This window comes from Scomber japonicus, chromosome 16, assembly GCF_027409825.1.
Source record: "Scomber japonicus isolate fScoJap1 chromosome 16, fScoJap1.pri, whole genome shotgun sequence".
Classification (NCBI taxonomy): domain Eukaryota; kingdom Metazoa; phylum Chordata; class Actinopteri; order Scombriformes; family Scombridae; genus Scomber; species Scomber japonicus.
The window spans coordinates 10097809-10122937 of NC_070593.1; the positions used below are offsets into that span (position 1 = coordinate 10097809).

At 40.5% G+C, this 25129-nt stretch overlaps 1 protein-coding gene across 1 annotated transcript; it reads left to right on the top strand.

Moving 5' to 3' along the window:
* Positions 1–243: 243 nt before the first annotated feature.
* On the top strand, positions 244–23157 carry crip2 (cysteine-rich protein 2). Its single transcript, XM_053336149.1, has 8 exons — positions 244–396; positions 14907–15001; positions 19716–19773; positions 19962–20090; positions 20805–20873; positions 21032–21126; positions 21233–21290; positions 21586–23157. The coding sequence occupies exons 1-8, from the start codon at positions 354–356 to the stop codon at positions 21651–21653; spliced, it is 615 nt and encodes a 204-aa protein (XP_053192124.1). The 5' UTR covers positions 244–353; the 3' UTR covers positions 21654–23157.
* Positions 23158–25129: the final 1972 nt, after the last annotated feature.

Here is a 25129-nt window from a genome sequence, read left to right on the forward strand (position 1 = left end):
TCATTATTGCTAGTAGTAGTAGTAGTAATAGTAGTAGTAGTAGTAGTAGTAGAATTAACTGGTACGTACAACAGGCTTATGTACGCACACGAATATCAATTCATAGTTTATGTGCGTTAATACTAAATTATTTCCCATAACACGTGAACGCAGCATGTGGACGTTCTCGTGGAGGGGGCGGGGCTATGTAAATGAGCGGCTGACTGAATAGATGCTCCTGGTCTGTGTGTGCGGAGCGGGACACTTGCTGTGGACAGAGGACGAAGAGAAAGAGAGAAAGAGAGAGTGGACGCCGCTCCAGACAAACAAAACAATACATATATTTTCACTCGACCCCAGAAAACATCGCAAACATGGCTTCAAAGTGCCCCAAGTGTGACAAGACGGTGTATTTCGGTGAGTAATACCCGCTTTATTTTGCTCCTGGCTGCGGCAAATTAACTACTTTGGGCAGATGATGGTGACCCCGCATGTAAGCTAAACGATACTCGTGATAGGGGATCGATTCTCTATGTAGGACAACTTGTTTCACATTTTCTGTACTGCTATAGCTGAATTTATAGTTTACAAATTGCCCCAATTTATATATAAAGCAGCTAATGCTCATTCATTGAAAAAAATGTACATTTCACATGGTAAATTAGGCTATATTGACATTTGTTTAAAATGCCTACTTTTTAAATGGAGTTTTGAATGCGCACATACACTTTTGACTACTTTGGAAAATATATCAACCTGCAGGAGTATATTTAATGCATTTTTATGTTAAATATACTAATATTAGTCTGATATTCGGCTCATGAAGCTTAATTGCTTACTGATTTATGTGTAATGGTGGGAAACTTGTACATTTTCCCAAAGGAATCTCTCACATACAGTAAATAAAGTTCACAGCATTCCTTAGATTAGGCATTTTATTTTAGGGAAAGAGTTGCTGGCACTGTGAATGATTTACACAAACTTTGGGAAAACCAAAAGCTGGAGAGGCAAAGGGGTCACAATGTAAATATGAGCTGAATGAGCAACTAATTCAACAAATTGATTTAGAAATGCCCAGTCTGCACTGTCTTCACAAGACTGGATGAATGATTTATCTTATGTTGACTGTGATCTGTGCCATTTTTTTTCTCTCTCTTTTTTTTTTCTCATTTGTTGTGTTTGGTAAACATCCGAGCTTTGGCAGTTGGAAGGTTTGCTGATGATGACGCCCTTGCCAAGAGTGCAAAAAATGCCATATGCTGAGATTGCCCACTCATGGAGGAGCGCAGTAACATCATGCTGCGTCAGTGGGAAGAAAAAAAACCTGTAAACATGCATTAGTGGCATCACTGTATACAAAGACTGAGGGGAAAACAAAACACCTACTTTTAAGCAAAGAGATTTGAGTCACACTGAGTTGCAGCGAGATAGATAGCATATTGCATTTACTATGACAGATGTTTGCAGTTGAAGAAATGCACACAAGCAGGAGCAAAGCGGAGGATTAAAGGAGCTTAGGTGGCGAAGATAAACAAAAATTAACATGGCCACATTGAATTTTAGGGCTGCACATGTTCAGTTTTCTTGAGAGGTTGAATTTATTTTTAGAGTGACATATTACTGTCCTGTTGAAGCTCTGAGTAATCCTCTGTTTATGTTTTGCTGCATGCTGCCTACAAAAAAAAAGCAGGCATCTTTTCTACACTTCACAGCACACATCAGAGCTGTCACGGGGGTCAAAATCAATTATGTGAGTGGATGGAAGTCCTCTTACGTAACAGGAGCGACGGCAGTGAACATCACAGCTGCTGCTCATCCTATGGGTCCCTAATGTCACTGGCATTGGAATAATATCTGCGTAAATAAGATTTATTCTTTCCCCCCAAATACAGATTTTATGCACGTCTGAGTACTCATTTGTGGTTGTACTCTTAATTCACTGAAACGAGTGAGTCACAGCTCCTCAGTGACGTGTGTTATTTTTTTATGTAACATACTGAGATCCAGCCTAGTGGAGTTATTTTTGGTCGGGGTGTGTCTTTGGGTGGAGAGCGTCTGGGGCTGAGTCGCCTGTAATGATGATGATGATGATGAGGAGGGTGATGATGATGAACGGCTACTGGGAGGGAAGCATGGCTTGAACTGGATTGCATATGTCATGAACCAGGGGAGGACTGGAGAAAGCGACGGGAGGGGTTAATGACATTATTAAAGTTTCAAGCTACTGCGAGGGAGTCGCATGGGAGAGGTCAGGGGAGGGAGAAATGTTGGGCCTGTGCTGCTGCCCACAGACTGAAGCATCAACATGATGTCAGTGATGAATTTCAGATACCGGAGAATGAGCTCAGCCGCTCCAACCTACGTGTATCCTCCACATCCAGACACTTGGCTTTCAGGAGACGCGTGATAATCTGCACTGAGGTGAATTTTCAGGTCTGCAGAAGCCATTAATGTCAGAAAACGGGCACAAATATGGTTGTAAAGTTGGGGGGGAAAAAATCCCAAAGTTTCTGATCTATATCCACACATGTGTTATTGATGGAGAAAATTGTGTATTTCCTGTCCCATCTTGCTCCCATTTTCTTTCTTCTTGTGGTTGCGGTTCATGGTGTGCTATATAGAGAGTGGTGCCTGGCCCACCCTGCTGTCACCCACCTGGTCCTCCAGCTGGTGTTGTCAAATATTGGATTCAGTAGTGCTCAATGTTTTACTCTCTTCTTTACTTTACTTTACTTTACTACACTACACTTTGCAACAGAACGTCATTTCTCATGGCGGTGGCAAGCCACAGTCTGGGATGAGAATCCTTTATTGGTTTCGGGGAAATGTTTTAATTATTTTCCGTTAGTTACTTTAATGAACATCTGTTTTATGGTAGTGACGGTTTCTGTTTAATTGCCACTAAAGGCAAATGTTGACTGTTGCTGCTGTTTTTACTTTGCTTTTTAAGTGTATGAAACCTCAAAGTTAAAGTCCCCCTCCACTCAAAAAAGGTGTCTTGCTTCTCGCTGCTCTAGTTACAGTATATGTTTGGGCGTCACTGTGCAGAATGATGTATGTGCAGAGTTTAACACTCAAAGGCTGCTGAAAAGGGAACGTTGTTCTTTTGATTTGTGACATCTCAACTGGTTCTGGAGCCAGCCCTGGTCCAATATTCAATTTATGCTAGTGTGATGTGGAAATTTGAAGCCTCCACAGTGCACAAAAACTGAAGTAGGAGACTTATTTTGTCCTGCAGTTCAATTTTTGAAATGAAAAATCTTTGCACATTCATCTTAATGAGAGAGAGACAGAAGGAGTCGATAGCATTTTAAGGCATTTGACAAGATAATTTAACTTTTTTTGCTTTATTTGAGTAGAGAACTAGGAAATCTTTAAGTTTTGTCTTTCAGAAACTCAAGTGAAATGTAGATTAAGCAGTAATCTCAGGGGTTTGCTCTGATATTACTTTTTTACTTCTAGAGTTGCCTGATTTAAAATTCCCAGCGTTCACAGTGTGGTCTCGCATCTGTTAGTTCCTGTTGTATGGAGATGCTTAGAATACACTGGGGACTATTGGCTGACATGTGACCAGGGCCCAGTGGAAATACATTTGTTAGCATGTGAGAGAGTCCATGCAGAACACAACACAGCACGGCTCACTAAGTCTCCCCCCAACAAGACCCAAATTCGGCTGAGCGGGTCCAGCCACAGCTCTTGTGTGCGACAAATTGGAGCAGAGCATCTTTGTTCAGCTGAGTGAATAAACGAGGAGCTAAATGGGAACTGATGGTACTCCACTGTGAGTTTCTCTTTCTTTCTTTCATTCACCACCTCCTCTCACTCTGTCTCTCTTTCCTCTTCTTCTTCAATCACTTGGTTTTGCCTCAGGGCCCTGAATTCCTCTTCTCTCAACTACAAGTACTAGGGGGGAGGAAATGGGGTAAGATGACCCGCCTTTTATTTAAACGGAGACTCTCGAAGCGCCTCATGCATTATAATTAGAAACGACGTCTCTATTCACAACAAGGCTCTTTCTGTCTCCGTGCACGTTTGTCCTCCCAGTGAGGCAGAATACCTTAGTCCTCTCTGTCGAAGATACGGAGCGGTGCACTGTTTCCCACACACCTCTCTTTTTTTTTTACCCCGCTTTTACCCCCAGACATCCACACAATTCCACCTCCCCTCTGTCAACACCAGCGTACCCTGTTCTCCACTTTTCTGCCCAGTGGGCTTTGTGAATGTGCCTCGTCAGTTATGTAACATCATTTCTTGAGTCGTTGCCTCCTGCTCTGTGCCATTGCATAACCTGAAAGCTACTGTGCACTAGTCAATGAGGGTCCTTCTTCTCTGCCTTTTTGAGGCACAAATATGATCCCTTAATGGAGATGGCATTAAGCTTGGTGCTGAAAGGCAGGCTGCCCCTCCCTGCCCCCACTTCACAGGTGAAACCATTCCACCTTGCAGCAGAATGACTTGTTGTGTAACAGCAGAGGCACAGAGGAACTATGAGGGTTGTCTATAGTTAACAATCCAAATATATTTTACAGTTTAAATCCTTAATATTTTCATTATTTAAACAAATACAGAATATGATTTTTAGGCTTTTCAGGCAATCAGTGCATGCACATTTATCAGAGCCAGCTTAAATATGTTGCCAAAAAAGCTGAAGGCCAGATTTAAAGTTTTTAAAGGAAGCAATGCTCAAACTACCAAAACAGTATTTGATAAAACACAGAAAAACATTTAATCACAATCAGAAAAAACAGATCAGAACAAGATAAACCAAAATGAAATGGTATAATAACAAGAAAACTGAACTCACAAAAGGGTAAGACATTCCTGCAATGTGTGACGCATATCAAAACACTCTGACACGCACTTATTTTCAGTTAAGCTGGCAATTCTCCCCTGGATTGCCTCTGTACCTCTGGGCTACCTTAAGTGCTTCCTCTGCCTTCATGACATGGCTAATGGGCTCATCTGACATAAGATAAATGATGTGATGAAGATAATTTTACTTTCAAGTGACGAATTTGGGCTGTAATGAACTATTATTTTCATGATTGTTTAATCTGTCCATTCTTTTCTTGATTACATTATTAGTTGCTTGGTCTATAAAATGTAGATTGCTGTTGTCATGAGCACAAAATGACGTTTGTCCCGACCAAGAGTCTGCAACCAAAGGTTTACTGTCATAGGAGACTAAAGAAACCAGAAAAGAGCAGCTGGGGAAGCTGCTGCAAGTGAATTGGGACATATTTTTCTAAAAGAAGACTAAAAACAATTAATTATCAGAATAGTTGGAGATTTATTTTTTGTTCTAATCCTTGCAGCTTTAGAATAAACATGTTTCAATTAATTTGAAAGCAGCCTCCAAAGTTGCAAAGAGCCTTATTATGTTTATCCAAAAATGGTGTCACGATTATCCATCCAGCACGGCTTGCTAGTTTTTTACTCATATAACAGAGCATTACCATCCCCCCCCTGCTGGAGTACCGATGGCAATATGTTGGACTTATATCATGTGAATTTTGAAGAGTGACAGCCTGAATCCACACATAAAGGTTTCACTGGTGACTGCTGGATCCTCACTGTTAACACATACATGTAGCTCTTCTCTATCTGTCTGAGTAGACAAGGTGAATTTGCTGGCCCATGTGATCAATACACCTGTCATTTCAATAGACTGTATATAAATATGGAGGATTTGTCGCCACTTCCTACCACTATGCAAAAGTGAAGCCAAAATAGGTCCTTTCCAGGAGAGCAGGCATTTTGCTTATGTGACGTCATTTGGAGCCAGAGCCTGCACAGCAGAGTCAACCCCCTTTTTTATGTCGTCAAATAACTTAGTATAAACAAGCTTATCTGAAAAATGAGCACTTAGACAAACAATTTAAGAGCCTAAAATGTCAGAAACCATTTTGGGGAAATGTTTATTTTACTTTTTTTTTAGTGTGCTTCATGTCCCGTCCGCTAACAAGAGGGGGGCGGGACTTATGGGACATACACTGCAGCCAGCCACCAGGGTATGGATATTTTGGCTTCACTTCTAAGGAGCAAACATCCAGAGTTTTACTCTTTAACTTTGAAGCTACGTTCTCTGACAGTTTCAAAGGAAACTACTCCACTTTGACCACACTCTCATGTAGACACGGTCAATTTTATTTCGCCACTTTACAAGACTCAGATGATTTCATTCAAAGAAGTCTTAAGCACTGCTACATTATATGCCTCTGTCATATGATGTCTGCTCCTCAAGGGATGATTATCCAATTACCACTGGCTAGATCTGAAGGTGCCATTGCACTAACAGAGGTCTGTTCCCTCTTTTGAAGACATGCTCCTCTTCTCTCTAAGCCAGTCATGCAGACTAGATCTTTTTGAAGTCCCTGTAGTGGGACACAGTGTCCCGACCGGTTAGAGATGAGATGCGGTGCGGGGAAAGGAGGCCCAGAGGTTCAGCGAGGGCGAGGCAGGGAATGTGGAGGGCTGCTTTGCCTGCGGCTTCTCTGACCAGTGCAGACAGGATGCGAGTTAACTGCAGCCCATTTACGTCAGCCAGCAGAATTCACGAGGTCGGCCTCTTTTTATTCGGGGGGGTGGGGGGAGAAAGCCTGCGGAGGAAACCTTGCCTTGGCTGAGGCGACAGACGACCTCCAGAACAAAGTTTTGCCACAGGGTTGCATCAGCCACAGAGAGATCCGAATACATGTTTCCTAGACTCTCTCCAGCATCAGTCCTTTCTCTGCACAAACAGCAGCATAGTGAGCTGCATGCACACATTGACCCAGAACAAATCAATTGTAATGTTCAGCACAGCACGGTCACTGTCACCTCGTTTTTAGTTCACTCACAAGTCACAACCAGCAGAAGATGAACTTTAAATACTCAAAAACTTCTTTTTAACAAGTTGTGTGCTAGTTTTTCTTTTTCTTTTATTCTATAATTAATTATGTGCAATTACGTAGTTCATGAGCAGTTATTGTACAGTAGTGTAGGGCTGCAACTAACAATCATTTTTATGATTAATTAATGTGGCAATTACTGTCTCGATTAATCAGTTAGTCTATAAAATGTCAGAAAATTACTGTTCTAATATTACATAGTCACAATTCAGGTCTTTAAATGTCTCCTCCAAAAAGTCCAAAACCAAAATATATTAAGTTTTCTCTCATTTATGACAAATATAGGTATTAAATTCATTAATTTGAGATGCTAAAAGTGACACATTCTGACTAAAACTGTGAAAATATATTGACAAAGAAAAAAATCAAATGTTCTCCCCTCCAGCTTTTCCAATGAGCACTTCCTCCTTTCTGTGTTTCATGTGATGGTAAAGCTCTATTTTTGGATTGGATTGGACTGTTGGACAGACAAAAGCTTGTCTAAAACTGTGACAGTGACTGTCCCAGTTTTTGTATTTTCTAATTGATTATATTGACCAAACGATTAATAGAACTGGTACATCATTCAATTATGAATACAATCATTGCAGCAAATTTAGTTGTGCTTTTTGTGCAATGAGAATAAAGTCTATCCTATTCTAGCCCTACATGTATTAATGAATGAACTAATCAAATTGAAATACACATTGGTCTTAATCCTTCACAATGCCTCTTAAACTTGACACTAGTTAAAATATTGACATAAAAATGACCAAAGATGCAAGTAAAATAAGGACATCTGCATCCCAAGTCATCCAGGCTACTATTTTTAATCATTTAAAAATACAAATTTAGCCAAAGAACGTTTTGACCCCAACTAACCACACACAAAATGTGATGAATGATGCCTAAACTTATTCCCCAGCTGGAAACTCCTTTAAAGTCACTTCACTGGGTGAGGTCGAGTCCCCCTGTGTGTCCGATTGAATGGCCATTGTGTTTAAGTTAAGGAAAAGGTCACAATTCCTTCAGGGTGTTTGTACTCCGAATACACAGAATAGTAAGAGGATGTAGAGAAGGAAACACAGGCGGCTTGTTTTTTCCTTACAAACATTTTCTTGTAAGATATGAGCCGGGTTTCTAATGAATGCCCCTCCCATCTCCCCGTGTTTGGGTCCTGCATGCTTTGCTTTCGTGGGCCCCGGTCAGTCAGGTGTACGTGGTTTATTAGAACGTGTAGTTATTATCTCACTGCTGTGACAAAAGCCAGAAAAACAAAAAGATCACCCGCTTGGACTCAGCTGTCATTGGATGGATGGATGAAGGGAATGAGAAAGAGGATGGGTAGAGGGGTGTGTGTGTATGTGTGTTTATGTGTGTGTTTTGGATGAGTTTACTGTAGGAAGAGCTAAACAGATGGGTCCACATTACCAGAGGGCGCAACAGAGCAGAATCAAGCCAACCGTGATTTAGAGATACTTACAATAACATTGGTTACATCACAAAGATTACAAACACTTGATTTGAGTTTAATTTGGCGCAAAACATGTTTGCTTTTGAATCAATTAAGCTCGTTGATTTGTCATGTCTGTGTCTTTTTCATAAATGGCAAATGTTTGGCCTCGTATGTGACAAAGTGATTGACTTTACGGTTATCAATTGCACATTTAAAAGCCTTTGATCTGTATTTACCATCACTCAGTGTCAGTGTGTGCTATATATTTCTACATTTCCTTTAAAGCTGTTATATATCCAGAAACCTGCAGCTTTTACAGCTGTTTTTATCTCTCTGTAGGGAAGAGCTCCTTTGGTTGCAGCATCATCCTCTTTGTCAAACGCATTAGATTTCCCCTCGTTGCACCCTGATCGAATTATTGATCGATAAGAGAGCACCCATATGAGATTTCACAGCCCACACCCCCCACCCTACCCCACTCCACCACCACATTCCTGCTGTGCTGGAAGTCCAAGCTGTATAAATGTCAACTACCAAGTGCTTTTTGGGACTGTTTTTTTTAAAAGCTTTGACTAACAGAGTAGGGTTGACTTTCTGTCTGACCACAGGGGTGAATCCCAGTTCATCATCAGCCCTGGTGTTTTGGGTGTAGCTGCCAATTAAGCAACAGTAATTAAGTCATATGGAGAAATGGGTCGTTAATGATCCCCCTCTCTGAAGACTGCTTGTTAAAGTTCTGTTAGCTTAACGTTCTGTCCAATTACAGTGTGTTTGTACACTATTTACTGCGGGCTTGCTCCCATGCTGCTCCTCTTACAGGCTGAGGGTCTCTTTGTAATTGGTTTCACTCTCAATATGATGTGAAATGTAAGTGCATCATGCAACAGAATAAACAATAAATCTAATTATAACCTGCTTGAAGTTCTCTGACGTACCTCTGTCTTTGTAAGCAAGAACGGATACTCCTACCCGCTGCAATATCACATGAGTAATTCGTTTTCAAAAGAAACTCAATCTATTTGATGTTGGATTGCTGTTTTTACCCTTTGCATTAGATGCCTTATGACTTCAATTTCCCGGGAATAAAGTTAGACCCAAATAGTTATTTCCTTTCATCAGAGAGCATGACTTTCATATTGAACCGTTATGCTTTGGCTATCCTAATAAATCGTCATCTTATGGACAGATATTACAGATAAAATGACATCAGATCAATAGCAAAAGCTTCCTTTTTATAGATGTTCAGAGTGCACCTTTTTTCTTTATAGCCATAAAATGTGTTATAGCTGCACCCAATGCTGTGTTAAGTGTGAGTATGTGTAAGCTTTTTTCCACGTAAAAAGTGCATAAATCCCTCACTCATGCTTTTAACACTGCAAAAATTAGATGCTGCCCTTAATTTCATGCCAGTGTAAAGCCAGCGGTGGCACCAACGCTGTCGTAATGCTTTTTTTTGTTGGCCATCAAGTCAATTTCTCTCTGCACGTGAGCCTAGCTGGGCTCCAAATGGACTAAACTGCTATGAGGTGGGTGGGTTGGCACAGCTGAGCTTGTTTGGATATAGATCAGGTGGTGTAGCACAGTTTTGGCCCAGTTTCTACATGAAATCATGCTTGTGTTGCCGCCTAGTTAGCTCACATCTCATCATAAACACAAGCTCAAACTGATGGCCTAAGTTCAATGAGAAGTGCGTAACACTCACATGTAGCATTGTAATTTTAGCCTTGTCCATTTTAGTAATGATCAGTGACGTGAATCAGGTTTCCTCAGAGCAGGAGCCATCGTGGCACTTGGCATAGTGATTGAAACCATATTGACAATGCAATCAGAGAAGCCAGCCACAGAGCTTAGCCCTGGAATTAAGCAGCTTACAGTGGTGCAGGTATCATATAGTAATGATGACGACCTCTGACCCAGCACTCTTTCAATTTTCCCCCGTCCTGGAGCTCAGTGTCCTGCAGTATCATCATCTGTCTGTCAGTCATCACACGGTCACATCTCAATTTAGAAATGCTTTCTCGACAACTCTTAGTCAGCAAATCACTCCGCACTGGCCCAGACATTTTTAAATCTAAAATTAATACACACTTTTTACATTACAGACATTATATTTATCACAAGCTGTAGTTCCTAAGCTAGTCTAAGCTTTAAACTACGCTTTGGCTAAAATGTCTATGTTCTTTTTAAAAACAGAACATGAATTTCCTATTTTCCACCAGATCATAAAATCTGTCTTAATCAAACAGATGTATCAGCTCATCACAGTCACCTCTTTGCTCATCTCACCTTTGCTCCATTCAGGTTTTTATGCCTTTAACTGGATCTAGAGCCAAAAGAGATCAACACTTCTTACACACACACACACACATATATATATATATATATATATATATATATATATATATATATATATATATATATATATATATATATATATATATATATATATATATATATATATATATATATATATATATATATATATATCTCTTGTATTGACTAAAACTACCCAGGAAATGGTTTACTGGAGGTCGTAAGTCTCGTTATTTAGTTAGTGGATTTCAGCCTGAACAGTAGTCACCATCATTAAATAAATGGCATTTGCTGTGTGAAGTAGTAACTCTGCTTGTTTTTACTGAAGGTTAATGTCTTGTAATAATTTTTAACAATGTTAGCAGCAGCAGTGGTTTGTGTCAGGCCAGGTGGCCCACCTCTGCTATTAAACACAGCGAGAAACCCTAAATTTAAGGCTGCAACTGACTGCTTATTTTCATTGTTTGTTTTATTCAGTCAGTAACTGGCAGAGAGGCCAACAGGAAACACTGGACAACCAGAGCACTCCTATTATTTTCATTGTTGACTTAATCTGACAAGTATATTCTCAATTCATTAATAAATTGTTGTCTAAAATGTCAGAAAATGTGTCAAAGGTAACATCATTTTTTATTCAACTAACTGTCCCAAACCTAAATATAGTCAGTTTCCTACGGTGTCTGTCAAAGAAAAGCATTAAATCATCACATATGAGAACCCAAAACCATCTAAATGTTGGCCTTTTGTGACTTAATCGATTATTCAGTCATCAAAATAGTTGATCTTCGTCAAAGCTTGCAGTTATTCTAGATATTTCTATAACAGACAGGAGTGACAGATTAGATGTGTTACAGCTCTTTTTCAAAGCAGTTTTACTGTTGACATTAAATCAAAGGGGAATCCCCGGTTGTGTGCTTTTGAGCGGCGCAAATTGCAGGGTGTCGTGAGAGAAATTAGATTGGCTAAAAGGATTTAGCACGTCCTCATCAGTGTTGACGATGTAAATGTGAACATCCGGTGAGACTTCCCCCGTGTGAGGAGCTTGTTTATTTTACACAAGTGGATGCATTTACCCTCACGTTGTTGCCGTAGCGAGGTAGAGGAATACACTGTGACATTTCACTTAATTTGTGCCCACACGTTTCCTATTTTGAGAGAGGAAAGAACTGAATGTGTTTGTCTTTTGATTCATTCATTACATAATTTCTTGTAGTGCAAATTTTCTTCTTTCTTTTTTTTTTTATTGAATTCATGTAATAGTGTCAACCCAAATGCCTTTTTTTCTGGATTTATTTCAGTGGTCGTGGCTCTGTGAAGGATAATAAGGATAGAGGCTGGCTTGGAGCTGGAGGTATAAACATCTGGGCCAGATGCAGATCCCCTCCACCTCCCCCACTCTATACCTCCCACAGCACATAATACACACAGACAGGCTCACCCCTCTTACAATAACAACTGCCCTTTAAAACAGGGAGCTGTTATACAGTGGACTTTGTTACTACACACCACAGAGAAATGAGGACACGTTAGGGAGGCTCTGACGTCTATTTCCATTCATACACCGACTTTTCAGATCTGTCTGGAGGTGTGTCCGCTTTTCTGAATCTCACACACACACACACACACTGAGGACACATTGGCAGGGTTCCCTTATTCCATTCATTTAGTCTATTTTAAACACTGTAGAGGTGTCAGGAGGTATATGGGTATCCTCAGATTTAGTGGGGAAATAAATCACATACACACACTCAGTGCAGACAAGGAAATCCCCTCCTGTTTCCTTTCATACTGTCTTTTAAACATTGTCTAAAGGTTTTATAAAGGTTTGTGGTGATCCTCTAATTTGAGATGAAGTAGAAAAGGCCACATTTAATAAAGAAAATGACATTAGAGGGAGGTTAAAACGTCTTGAAATGTTGAAAAAACTCCCTTTTGAAGCACTGAAAGCAATTGAAGTTGAAGAGTAAGTTAAAGCATTTAAAGGGTTTGAAGTGTCTCTTTGAGTGTAAGAACCAGTAACAGCTGGAGTGACTTGAATTGTAATCGCTTGCAGTGTTTGAAAAAGTATTTTTCAAGATCTGTAGGCAGTTGAATTGTCTATATAAATGTAATCTCTGAAAGTAGTTGAACTAAAAACTGAATTGAGTCTGTTGAAAGCAGACGAACTGTCAGGTAAAGCAAAGGAGTTAAAAGTCAGCTGTCAGGTGACGGGTAAGCACTGAAATTAGTCGTACCAACAGGTGAAATGTACAGATTAAAGTAGCTGAACTGCCAGTTAAAGTGCAAGACATTTGAGAGTATATAAAGCTTTGAAAAACTTTTGAAACCTTTTGATGTTGATATTGATGCTGAATATCCTGGCAACGCGCTCCCTTGAAGAGCTGTGATGAAATCCGACTGAGCTGCACAACTTAATGCAAACTAACTACGCACCTTGTAGGATGGGAGTGATGCACAGGAAGATATATTTATACAGTAACTTCTCATATTAGACCCTCACAATATGTTTTGGTCCTGTCTACTCTGTGTACTTTCTTGCTTTTCTTTTAATTAAACAGTCCGAGATGGGAGTAGTTGAAACCTGTAAACGGTGTACACTGAAGATGGTTGATCTATGACAGCAGCAGCACAAAACACTTCTAAGTGATATTGACAGACACACACAGAAGCTACTGATCCCACTCATATTTATGTCCTTTTAACTGGAGTGGTGTCTGGAGGTTTTTGTGGCCGTCCTCTGATCTGATTTAAGAGCAGATTATTGAGTAACGCAGTGATTTATTGCTGCCTTTTCATCCTGAATATAACAGTATCTCTTAAGAGTGATTTAACATTTCCGGCAACGTCTTCTGGTCAAGTCAGCATTCCTCTGCTCTTAATGGGAGACCCCCACCCTGCCCCCCCGCTCCCCATACTCCCAACCCCTCCACACACACCCTATCTCCAGCTATTCTCCAGGGCCCTGTTGTTGGCCATTTGTCTCAGTTTTGTAACTGACAGTGAAACTGATTGCAGAGTAAACAGAAACCCCTGCAGGGAGTTGGATCTTTTAATAGTAATCCTGAGAAGACTCTGCCACTTGATAAGATGATTTTTGTCGTTCACATGAAGGTCTCGTACTATTAATCAGCGTCATGTCTGTTTGGATATGTTAGATATATCTGTAATGCTCGTTTTTGCAGCTGAAAATGTAAAAAAATGCAATAGTCTGGTGCATCTAGGCTCTAACCTACAATATAAGTCAGAAAAATTACTTCCCTCCTTGAAATTCGAACACATTAAATACATGTTGTCCTTTTAGTAGTCTTGTTTTCTGCTCTTTCTTTTGTTTTCCTTTGCTGTTCTGCAAATGACTCACAAATCTCTTACGTCTGAAATAATTAGCTTAGATGCAGGAATTTTACAAAACATCCACGGGTTATGGTACATATGGGAAAGCATCTAGAGAGAGGAAGAACAGGAGGAAGTAATCATCTTTACATTCACACATACATACTCGGGTGGGTGTGTGTGTGCACTATTTGTGTGTGTGTGTGTGTGTGTGTGTGTGTGTGTGTTTTCGACTGAGGTTATGTAGGAAACGGGCTCAAGTATCCGGTTATTTGTGCCCTGCCTCGATAAGAGAAGGTGTTTCCTCTGCTGCCTGCACGACTCCTTGGGGCCCATTGTGTGCAAGCAGAGGAGATTTATTATTGGAAAGGGTATAATTAGGGTCCTTTGCTTGTCTGGGAGGGGAGGTCGTCGGTCTGGGAGGCGCAGAGGAAAGAAAAGGGGACGGAAATAGGGTTGAGGGGCCGTCTGAAGCAGGATGGGTATACTGTAAACTGGGGGATGGGTGTGTATGTATGTTTTAGAAGGGGTTACACAAAGGATCTGGGTTAGATGTGGGCACCCCCCGCCGTTACAGCTGGACTGGGACTCACGCCAGTGTCTGTCGATCCTGCAGTGACATCACCGTTGCATCCTGTGCGGTACACAGGCATTCCCAGCCCCCCCCCCCCCACCAGAAAACAATCACTCAGTTGGCACTATGTCAGGATTTCCATCGGCCCACAGAAGTACAGTACAAGCTAATCATTATTCTGGAGAGTGAAGCAATGAGGGACGTAATTCCTCCCCACGACGACTTGAACGACACATTATAACACACACAAAGCTTGACACAATCGATGGAGAAATATAAAGGCTGTCGCTGTTCGCAGAAATCTATATGATTGCTGCTTTATGTTGTGAATGTTTGCACTCATCCAGATCCCTGTTTTTCTGTCTCTTTTGTCTTTCATGTGCAGCTGAGAAGGTGTCATCGCTGGGGAAGGACTGGCACAAGTTGTGTCTTAAGTGTGACCGCTGCAACAAGCTGCTCAACGCCGGAGGCCACGCTGAGGTCAGTAACACGCCACCCACCACCAGTAACAGCACAACACTGTCCCTCTTTTGAAATCATACGCATGTGATACTGAACAAATTAGAGCATTTTCTTCTTATTCTACTCCAAACTTCTATTCAACTACATTGCAGATAATAACAATTCTGTCCTTTTTCCTTCAGTAAGGAATTGAATGGGGGATTTTTACTTGTGGCATTTTTATTAAATTTCAGCACATTTAAACACATCTATTAGCTGTTTTTAATCTCTAAACTTTCCCAAGGAATCGTCCTCAAATGACTCGCTGTGTTTGACCAGCAGTTCAGATCAAATTTTCAGTAATTCACAGGTTCCGCTTCCTGCTCAAAGGCATGTCAGCTGAGGTTTTAAGACACACTTTTCTGGACGAAGGACAGTCTTCTTATTCACAGTGTAATCGAATGGGGGGGAAGTTCTAAAGGATGAGCCATGACGTGGGTTTTTTCATTGCCCAAGTGAGACAGTGAAATGGGCTTTTTAGAGCTTTTACAGCTCTGTGAATGAAGCCCGACACTACCACTGCCTGAGGTAGAAGTATTACTTTGAATTGAAGCCATTCATTCTAACACGATATTCACTCAGTGGCTAAAAATGTCCACCAAATGTCGTGGAAATTACTTCATGGACCAAAGTTTTTCTATTTTTCTTCCTCTTGTAGACATTATGTTGTTTTTCTTTTAAAAATATCAGGGCAACAGTGTTACAGTCGGATTGATTACACAGGGTCAAAGGTCTACAACCCCCCATGCCTCTGTTTTTTTTCCAGTTCATTGACTGCTATTGTGAAATCTAACGAGGCAAAGTCAATGTTTTCTGGTTATGTAATGACTTACTGACACATTTTCTCTTCAGTTTGTTTATTTGTCGTTTTTTTATTTCATTAAAAATCTCTTGACTTCCATCCAGTATCCGCCAAGGTACATTACAAAGCAAATATCTGGGAGGAATTGCAGTGTTATGGTGGAAGAGAGTCTCATCAAGTGTACATTTTGTGCAGGAAATTGCTGAGCGCATGTCCTTTTCCTGCCATGTGTGCTGAGCTGCATCTGTTAATATGGCCTTTCCTCCTGGGAATTTTAACCCCCTTAGCGCTACAGGATAACTTGCCTTCAGATCCTTTTTCCTCTCTATTACGCAATCAGACTGCAGTATCACGTCTCGACATAGATCCCCCTCCTTCCAACTGTGGTTCTCGAACCGGCGCAGCTCACTATCTGGCACCTTCACCCCTGGAGGTTTTCTTATCTTGCCCTTTTTGTTTTGCCTGTCATGACCCAGCCAACGATTCAGTTCTCACCCTTTCAGCACATAAACACACACACACACTGGCACCTTTTCTCCGAGTCTCCTCTCATCTCCTCTCCTCTCCTCTCCTCTCCTCTCCTCTCCTCTCCTCTCCTCTTTTACACAAGGAGGATGTGATCTCACCGTTTTTGTCCACAAAACCCATTTCCCTGTAGACCTCAAGGGATGTTGCTCTGCTGTTTAATCTCTGCGTGATTACAGTAATGTAGTCACAATCTATCTCTCTGAGGCCAGCGCTCTGTCTCGGCCCACCTTCCTCTTTTCTCCCCCTATTCTCTCTCTCTCTCTCTCTCCCTCTCCATAGACAGCATCCAAATCCCGCCCCGGGCTGCAGCGCAATGGCATGACTTTAGTAGGGAAAAAAACTCAGTGCTCGATCATCGTCATGGAAACAGAAAGAGGCTGAGAGACGTTGCGTTTAAAAAAAAAAAAAAAAAAAGGAAGAAGGAATGTAATAGGACTGTGGGATCGTTATAGAGGGTGTTTGATGTTATCCCGGCTCGGTATGCAGAAGGTTATGAACCTCAGAGCTGCAGTTCTTTAAATGGAGTGAGGAGGGCGGGATGAAGCCCAGTTTGGCCTGTGGTCTGTGGGCCAAAGGAGGGCAGCAGCTTCCTGAGGATGGTGGCAGAGAGCCAGGCTGTAAAAGACAAGGTGACAAGTCTGCACTGTTGACCCTGAAAGATTGTGGCGGTATTAAGCTTTAGCTTCACAAATTTAAATCTGACAACCTTACAGTTAACTGACTGCATGATAACCTGTTTTAATCATCCAAAGCATAATGGAGACTAAGTTAACATTCAAAACATATTAATCGCAAGTCAAAATAAGAAACGCTTTGACAAGCCCACATAAGATTTTTTCCCAGTCTTCTTCACAACTTGATGAAGACCTTGAGTATACAGTTTCTTGCCAATATTTCTATACTATCAATAAATTATTTTTTTGTGTAACTAAGACACAAGATATACATTTCCTCGCAGCAAAAATTATTTTCATAATCGGTTTTGTCTATAAAATATTGGTGGAAAAAAATTTCCACCATAAGATCCTAGAGCCCAAGGTGACATCTTCAGGTCTACAAATATCTTGTTGTGTCTGATCAACTATCAAAAGATTACAAAAAATGTTCATTTTACTATCATGTATGACACAGAAAATATTCAGATCCTCACATTTGAGAAGCTGTAGCTAGCAAATGTTTGGTATTAATGCTTAATAAGTAACTACAGTTATTTTATTATCAAGATAGTTAACAATTAGTTTTCTATCAATCAGGCATTGCAGCTGTAATACTGATATTAATGTGTGGGAAATATTTGCATGTAAATCTCTCAAGGGGTCCCAAGACAAATCTGAGGTGTCGGAAAACAAAGTTTGTTAATTTTGTTCCTTTTATTTGTAGCTTTTGCTTTCTTATTGTGAGATGTTGGACTCAGTCACTTTTGTCTCTAAAGAATCCTTCAAAGGGTTACTGCCAGAGAGGGGAAAAAACACTCTGTCCAGCCCAATGCTACAACCTGTGTACAGTACAACACACATGCTAATTAATGGCTGGACAGCCTGACGTATCCCGGAAATAGCTTATTGTGACATAATCCTGTAAATAAAGGAAGTGAAAAGCAGAACAAAAACAGCCAAGGGTTCCAAGTTAATCCACCTTCATTCTGGTGTCTCTTGAAAGGAAAAAAACAGCATAAGGAGGTTGAATCAAGGGGGCACAGAGCTTAAAATGAGGATGAGAAAGGGGTGCAGACCAGAAGAGAAAAGACAGATGAATAGCTGAAGAAGACAGTTTTTAGATGTCAGGATGTGGGAAGTAAACTGCTGGGAAGAGAGTGGGCTGTGCAGTGATGGATAATCCATTTTTAGGGTCCCTCTGCTGCTGATGTTTCTGTCCCGCAGACTGTTAACAGACCACTGAGTTCACTTGACAATGAAGCCCTGTGTGTCCTGTCCTGAGAAAGCCATCAGTGCTTAGTCACGGCCTGGCGTCAACATCCAGACTCTCACGGATCTCATAAATGTCAAACGGGAAGTGTGAAAGGCGTGCATGGCTGCTTTAACAGTAGCTGATCCTGTCATGGCTAATGCATTATTAAAGGTGAGAGAACAATCGGGTTTTTTTCGGCCGCACCATCTTCTCAGGACAAAGCAGCTCATGTGGCCAAAGCAGAGAGGATTGTGGGTAGCATGGCGCTTAATTAACATCAGTGTTTTCCCCTCGCCACCCAGGGTCTGGCGTGTTGCCGGGTGCTTCTGGTTCTTCTCATCTATGGGCATTGGGCTCTGGACGAGTGGCCTGGCCCTCAGCCCTGATCCCCTTCTCAAGCTGTTCATATGCTCCTGCATGACTGCCGCATTCCCAGCATGCATCAGCAACAAGCCATCTATGTCTCAGACTGGGGTTTTTTTCCCCCTTCAAGTGGAAACACACAGTCAGTAACACGTGTATAGATATGTAGGCTGCGTTGAAGCCTGGCACTGGATGTATCAACAGAGACCTGTTTCTTGGATACTGTCACTGTCATTATTTTGTGTTGAATGAACCTGTGACAATGACATCATCAGGAAGTGGTAAGCTGGAAAAAAAGGGCTTGTCTCCGTTTTTGGACATAACCTGTCCATCTCGTCTTCTGTTAAAGAAAAAGAGCCAAAATTCATGCAGAAATATACGTAGCAACAAAAAAAAGTGACATAGTTGAATTTATGCTGGGTCATCAGATTTTGTTTTTTTATCTTTAGATGCTTTTATAGATTTATAGACTCATATAAAAGTAATCCCTCTCAATCATTACCAATAACCCACTAAAAGTGTATGACGGTGGCTACAGAGATCAGACATTTCTGGACTGCATATCTGGACTGCAACCTTTTGGAAGTGCGTATGTAGCCTCTATCCAATAACAGTGTGCAGGGTGTGAGTGTATAAAAACAAGCTGGCATCCAAGAGAAAGCTACAAAAAAGGCAGCCACATAGATGATGTTCTCCTTGTTTAACAGTTGTTGGATAAATTGCTCACGCGGTCTCCTTTTCTGCTAGATTTTGTTACATTTGCAGCAGTGAGCCATTGTAGTGGAATTTCAGCCAATCCTCACAACTTCAGAGGGCAAATTGGTTTTAAAGTTAAGGTTAGAATTGGATTTTTAATGTTAAGGGTTTGGTTTGGGTATTTAGTTGTGATGGTTAAGGTTAGGAGAAAGGCCTAGGGAATGCATTATGTCATTATGAGGATATAAAGACAAACGAGTATGTGTATGTGTGTGTGATGTTGAGCGGGGGAGGAGAGAGGCCAACCTTGAATGTTGTGTTTACAAACAGTAACAGGCAAATCCTACAAAGTATGCCTTTAAATCTGTATGTCATGGTGTTTTTTGTCTCCTACAGCATGATGGAAGACCCTACTGCCACAAACCGTGCTATGCTGCCCTCTTTGGACCAAAAGGTGAAGTACATCTTATTTTATTCAACATATACTCTTTTCACATTCAAATTTTTTAAAACATGTCAAAACTGAATTTGAGTTTTCAAGCTATTCAGCCATTAGAAGATTTAAGTAGAACATTTTATCAGGACCATACAGACAAAAATATTCCCATCACTCATCACTCACTGTTCTCCCTTACCTTGCAGGTGTGAACATCGGTGGAGCCGGTTCATATGTGTATGATACTCCAGCCAACAACAACGCACCTTCTACTGTGGATTCAGCCCCCAGAGCCGAGGAAAAGAAAACCTTTGTACCCAAGGCACCATCAAAAGGTAAATGAAAAACATGTGTATGGATTCATTCAGAACTATTAATTATATATTGCACATTACAGATCTGTCAGCAAGTGTTTGTGTGAGAAAACGTCCTGATAGGGCAGCTGTTGTTGCAGATTTGAGTGTTTTCAAGAAGCTGGTGCTGACTCGGTGATAAGAACATTGATACACACACACACACACAGCCTCCTGAGGCTTGAGGGGGATTTTCTCAGACTCGTTAGATAAAGATTTCCTAGGACATCAACAAAAAAAGATCATTTTAACGGCTGTTTTTACTCAATTAATCTCTGTTGGACAGTTTTCAGTTAGTGGCAGTTTCCCACCCACTTGGTTACTGAAGCCATCAATGATTCAAGATTTGTCTTTTTGCTTGTTGGCACCACCTGCAGTTCCCAGCACAGAACTACAAGTACACTTAACATCCATTGGCTCCTGTTGGTGGGAGTGAATTGTAACTTACAATTACCTTGGCAATCAAAGTATCTAATTTGGCAAGATTAGCCTTTACTCATTAATTCCCTCATGAAACATGTACAAACTGTTTAGTACTTGTCTCAGTTTTATTTCTATACCTTCTTGTCATTAGCACACTGAATTTAACACTTAGCTGAAAAGATAAGTGGTCATTTATTAAACCATTTTTCCTTCACTCGCCATAGTTACCTTCTGCCTCTCCTGTATTGTAATGTGTCTGTAATTTGTCGGCAGCTGGCAGCATCACCACTTTTTCCGGAGAAGCCAACCTGTGTCCCAAATGCAACAAGAAGGTGTATTTTGGTAAGTAGTTCCAAATTTCCAGGAAAAAAGGCTGGAGTATGAGGTGTGAACCTGCAAAGTGGTTGCTATGGAGTTTCACAGTTGTGTCCGTATGTGTGTGTGTGTGTGTGTGTGTGTGTGTGTGTGTGTGTGTGTGTGTGTGTGTGTGTGTAACACAGCTGAAAAGGTGACATCACTGGGCAAGGACTGGCATCGGCCCTGCCTGCGCTGTGAGAGGTGCAGCAAGACTTTGTCAGCTGGCAGTCATGCAGAGGTGAGGGGGAAAAAAGGATTGAAAAAATTAAAACTACAAAATACTTTCTACAAGCAGATAAAGAATGATTTTTATTGTGTTAATAGTTGCATTTTCTCCATTACAGCATGATGGTCAGCCCTACTGCCACAAACCATGCTATGCTGTTCTCTTCGGGCCCAAAGGTAACCGCTAGGGGGTGCTGTCAACCCACCAATTATCACCTACACTTGAAACAGAATGTTGTATGTCTGAGCACTTGATCTGTGTCGTGCACGCTGCAGATCTTGCACAACATAAGTGTTACTCAAGAGTCATTTCATCATAACATTGTTGTGCATAACAGCAGCTTCTCGAGCCTGTGGGAAACCACTCAGAAAAACAGTTTTGCATCTTGTCCTGCACATGTTGCACCTTCTCTTGCCCTCTCTCTCTGTCTTAACCCTCGACTCCCTCTGTTTGTCCCTGTGGTTTTTCCAGGCGTGAACACTGGTGGTGTGGGCAGCTACATCTATGACAAGGAGCCCAGTGCAGTTACCGAGCCTTGAACCTTTTGTCCCCCCCAGCCTCATCCCTCTCTACACAACACTGGCCATCAGCCACAGTATTACTTGTAGACTTTTCTCTCTCCATCCCTCCTGTATGTTCACACCTGAGACAACCAGCCTTCTGCTCCAGATCCTCTCCTTAGTCTCTCTGCTCTTCTCCTTTATTCTGACCCGCTCCCAGAAGCCCCGGATCAGATTTAGCGCCATGAGGAATGATTCATTGATTACAAATGCTGCCGAGACATGTGTTATATGTATTTTGCTCCAGGAGAGACCTCAGCACAAGCACACAAAGTTGTTGTTCTCCATCTAGCATTCCCATATGATTGCTATAAGTTATTGCACACCATGCATTTAAATTATTCCAATTTTTTTGCCATGTTTACACATTTATAGATGTATGAGAACACATTACAAGTCACCACAGTTAAATAATTAAGTCTTATATTTCAATTTTGCACCCAAGATTGCAAGATGTCAAGTTTTGAGATGATGTATCAGTATGCTTTAAACAAAAACAAACAAACAAACAAAAGAGATGGATAGTGATCCTCAGGTGTGGAAAGCTGCATTGGTGGTAGAGTTGCGTTGACTATGATGTGCTGACAGCCAGAGGAATTTCGTTTCGAAGGCTGCTGCACTCACAGGTGGTGTTCAGGAGCATATTGCCAATAAATTTGTATTTTTTTGCCATATTTACAGTTTGGCTGCCTGACAACATTCCTTATGTTAAAAAAAAAAACAAGAAAATGAAATCCTGTTCAACATATTGTTAAAGATCATTGCAGGTGGGTCAACGGATCTCAGAGGCGACTGTTACATGACTTTCAGTACATCCATGAGGCTGTATTAAAAAAACATTGTTTTACTTTTGTTTATTATAAGTTTTACATCCAAATCTGGATAATATTAAAATATAATGTGTCTAATAAATAACACACTTGTCCCAGTTGTTATAAATAATACTTTTCAGGCTGAATCATTCTAAGAGGCAGAATGTGGGTGAAGATTTGGGAAGGGAGGGCTCTGATTTGCCAGGGGTCAGACATGTATTTATTACTCTTTTTAATTAATTAAAGTCCTTTTTAAATTTTCATTAGCCATTATACTGACAGATTATGAATGAGGTAAAAAAAAAAGAAAGAAGAAAGAGGCGATGTAAGCTGTATAATTCTCTATGGTGAAGATTTTTATCATTTTTCTCAAATAAATAACCCTGCTGTTATTTTCCAAGAGACAACGCGCTATTTTAAGTATTATATTGTTTTTGCCATTAGCAAATACAGTGGCTTAGCTAGTAGAAACAGATGAGACACTGCGGACAAGTCATTCTGTGAGAATGTGCATTCTAGTATTAATGTAAAACTGTTACTGTGTTTGTTTATTATCTATTGTACATCGTAGGGCTGTAGACACAGGGCTCACTGTAGAACTGAATCTCTGCACTTCAACCCTGCTGCATTTGTCTTTTTAATCCCATGAATAAATATTTTAGAAACTCTTTCATCTGTGTTTGCTACAATTTTTGTTTGATAGATTCTGAATTTTCTGTTCATGAACTGCAATAAACAAACACTACATGTTATGTGAGTTTGTGGATTTGTTCTCAGTTTAGTTACTATTTATTTGACTGGAGTTGACTAAATGGAGAGTAAAGTAGTAGTTATGTATCACTGCACACATTGGTCCTGTATTCACTAATGAAGCAAAAAAAAAAAAAAAAAATTGTAGCAGTAGCCTGAACATTATCTAGTAACTGGGGAGGCCACTATAACAAGGAAATGATTGTGTCATGTTCCCTCGACAAATTAAAGCAACACACCCTGTAGTAAAACAGCTAATACACAAATGTGTAGTAGCTGTGTGGTTTAAGAGTACACAGTGGTGATCACACTAGCCAGGCGTGCACAGCAAGCTTTCACTGAATGAATGACTCAGTCATCTCAGGTCAGCCTTAACTGTCATGCAGCATATTTTATGATGAAACACACTATTATATAATGTGTTCTGCACGTGGGAAAGCTTTAAAGTAACATGAGGTGCTACTCGAGTGTAAACATGAGTCTTTTCACTGCAGAATTATGTTTATTTGGTGTTGACAGATATCAAAGACAGAATGCAACATGTGATAGCGTACATAAAAAAGTTGGACAGAATAATGGAACCCAAGTAATCTTATAATATAATGCAATACCCCACATAAGCTACTGTTTTGATGTATTATAATCTCTTGATATTTTCCTGAACTGTTTTCTAGAGATAGATTTCATGTGAATTATAGTGGAAAACAGACATAATGCGTTGAGACAGTACAAATACAATACAGTTGTAAATTCCAATTTATTTGGAGTTTTTACGAGACAACTTGGAAATTATATAGTAGTTCAGATGTGCTGAGTTTATAAAAGGAGGGATTTCCTTTTAAGGATTGCCTTGAGCTGTTGTCAATGGATAGAAAATACAAACAAAGATCAAATCAGAAACTTGGTAAGATGGTATCATTCAACTTTTCAGAAAAAGGGTTAGGGTTAGGCTAATCTTTACATTTTAAGGTGACCTGCTGCACACTGGCGAAGAAGAAGTTTCTATCTTACAGCAGCAATCAGTTATCAATTGAAAATGTGCAAACTGAACATTGAAATCCCCTTTAGCAGGAAATTAGTCATTGCTATACCTTCATATGACTTCCCACTTCTATTTCACTTTATTTCTGAGAAATTATTAGTAGTCAGCTATGGACCTGTAACAATAAGTTTATATATTTTGCTCATAATGCCAGTTTTTAGACTGTTAGATAGATTGTAAACTCTATTTGTGAGGCTGTAAGTTTGGTTTATGCCATTGCATTAAGATGTTGTTCTTTTGTCCAAACCCCTTCGAGCACTTCACATGTTGCAGGGAGGGTAAACTAGCAGCACATTGCAGGGAAGAGTATTTAGAAACGGATGAATCTGTTTTGTTTGTGGTTGAAAGTAACACTCAAAGTAAGTATTTAGAAAGTCAAAGGAGGAATGACTGTGTGCCGGAAATGTCTAGAGGGTGTGAGCTAAACTGTCAGCCAGGCAACACTTGGCTCATGAAATATTGACTGAATAACTTCTCCATGCTGCACAGTTTCAGTCTTACATCACTTTAAAGAAATGTGTTAAGGTTTCACTGGAACACAGGTACAGTACATGTAGCATTGCTCTTACATGCTCACACACCCACATGCAGGCTCCACATTTACAGTTGCACTCTATGTCATCATTTTAGTCACAAAATCTAAATATGAGTGAGCATTTTTTCCCCATTTGGTCACTTTCAATTACACTTTGGAAACGTCTTTGTACCGTTGTACTGGACCGCACCCGGTTAACTGTATGGTTGCCTGGATACCAAACAGATGTCAGCAATGAGGAGTCACAGGCCTGCCTACAAATGAACATTTTATTGTTTTCAAATTAGTGACGACAAACCCACACATACACACCTTT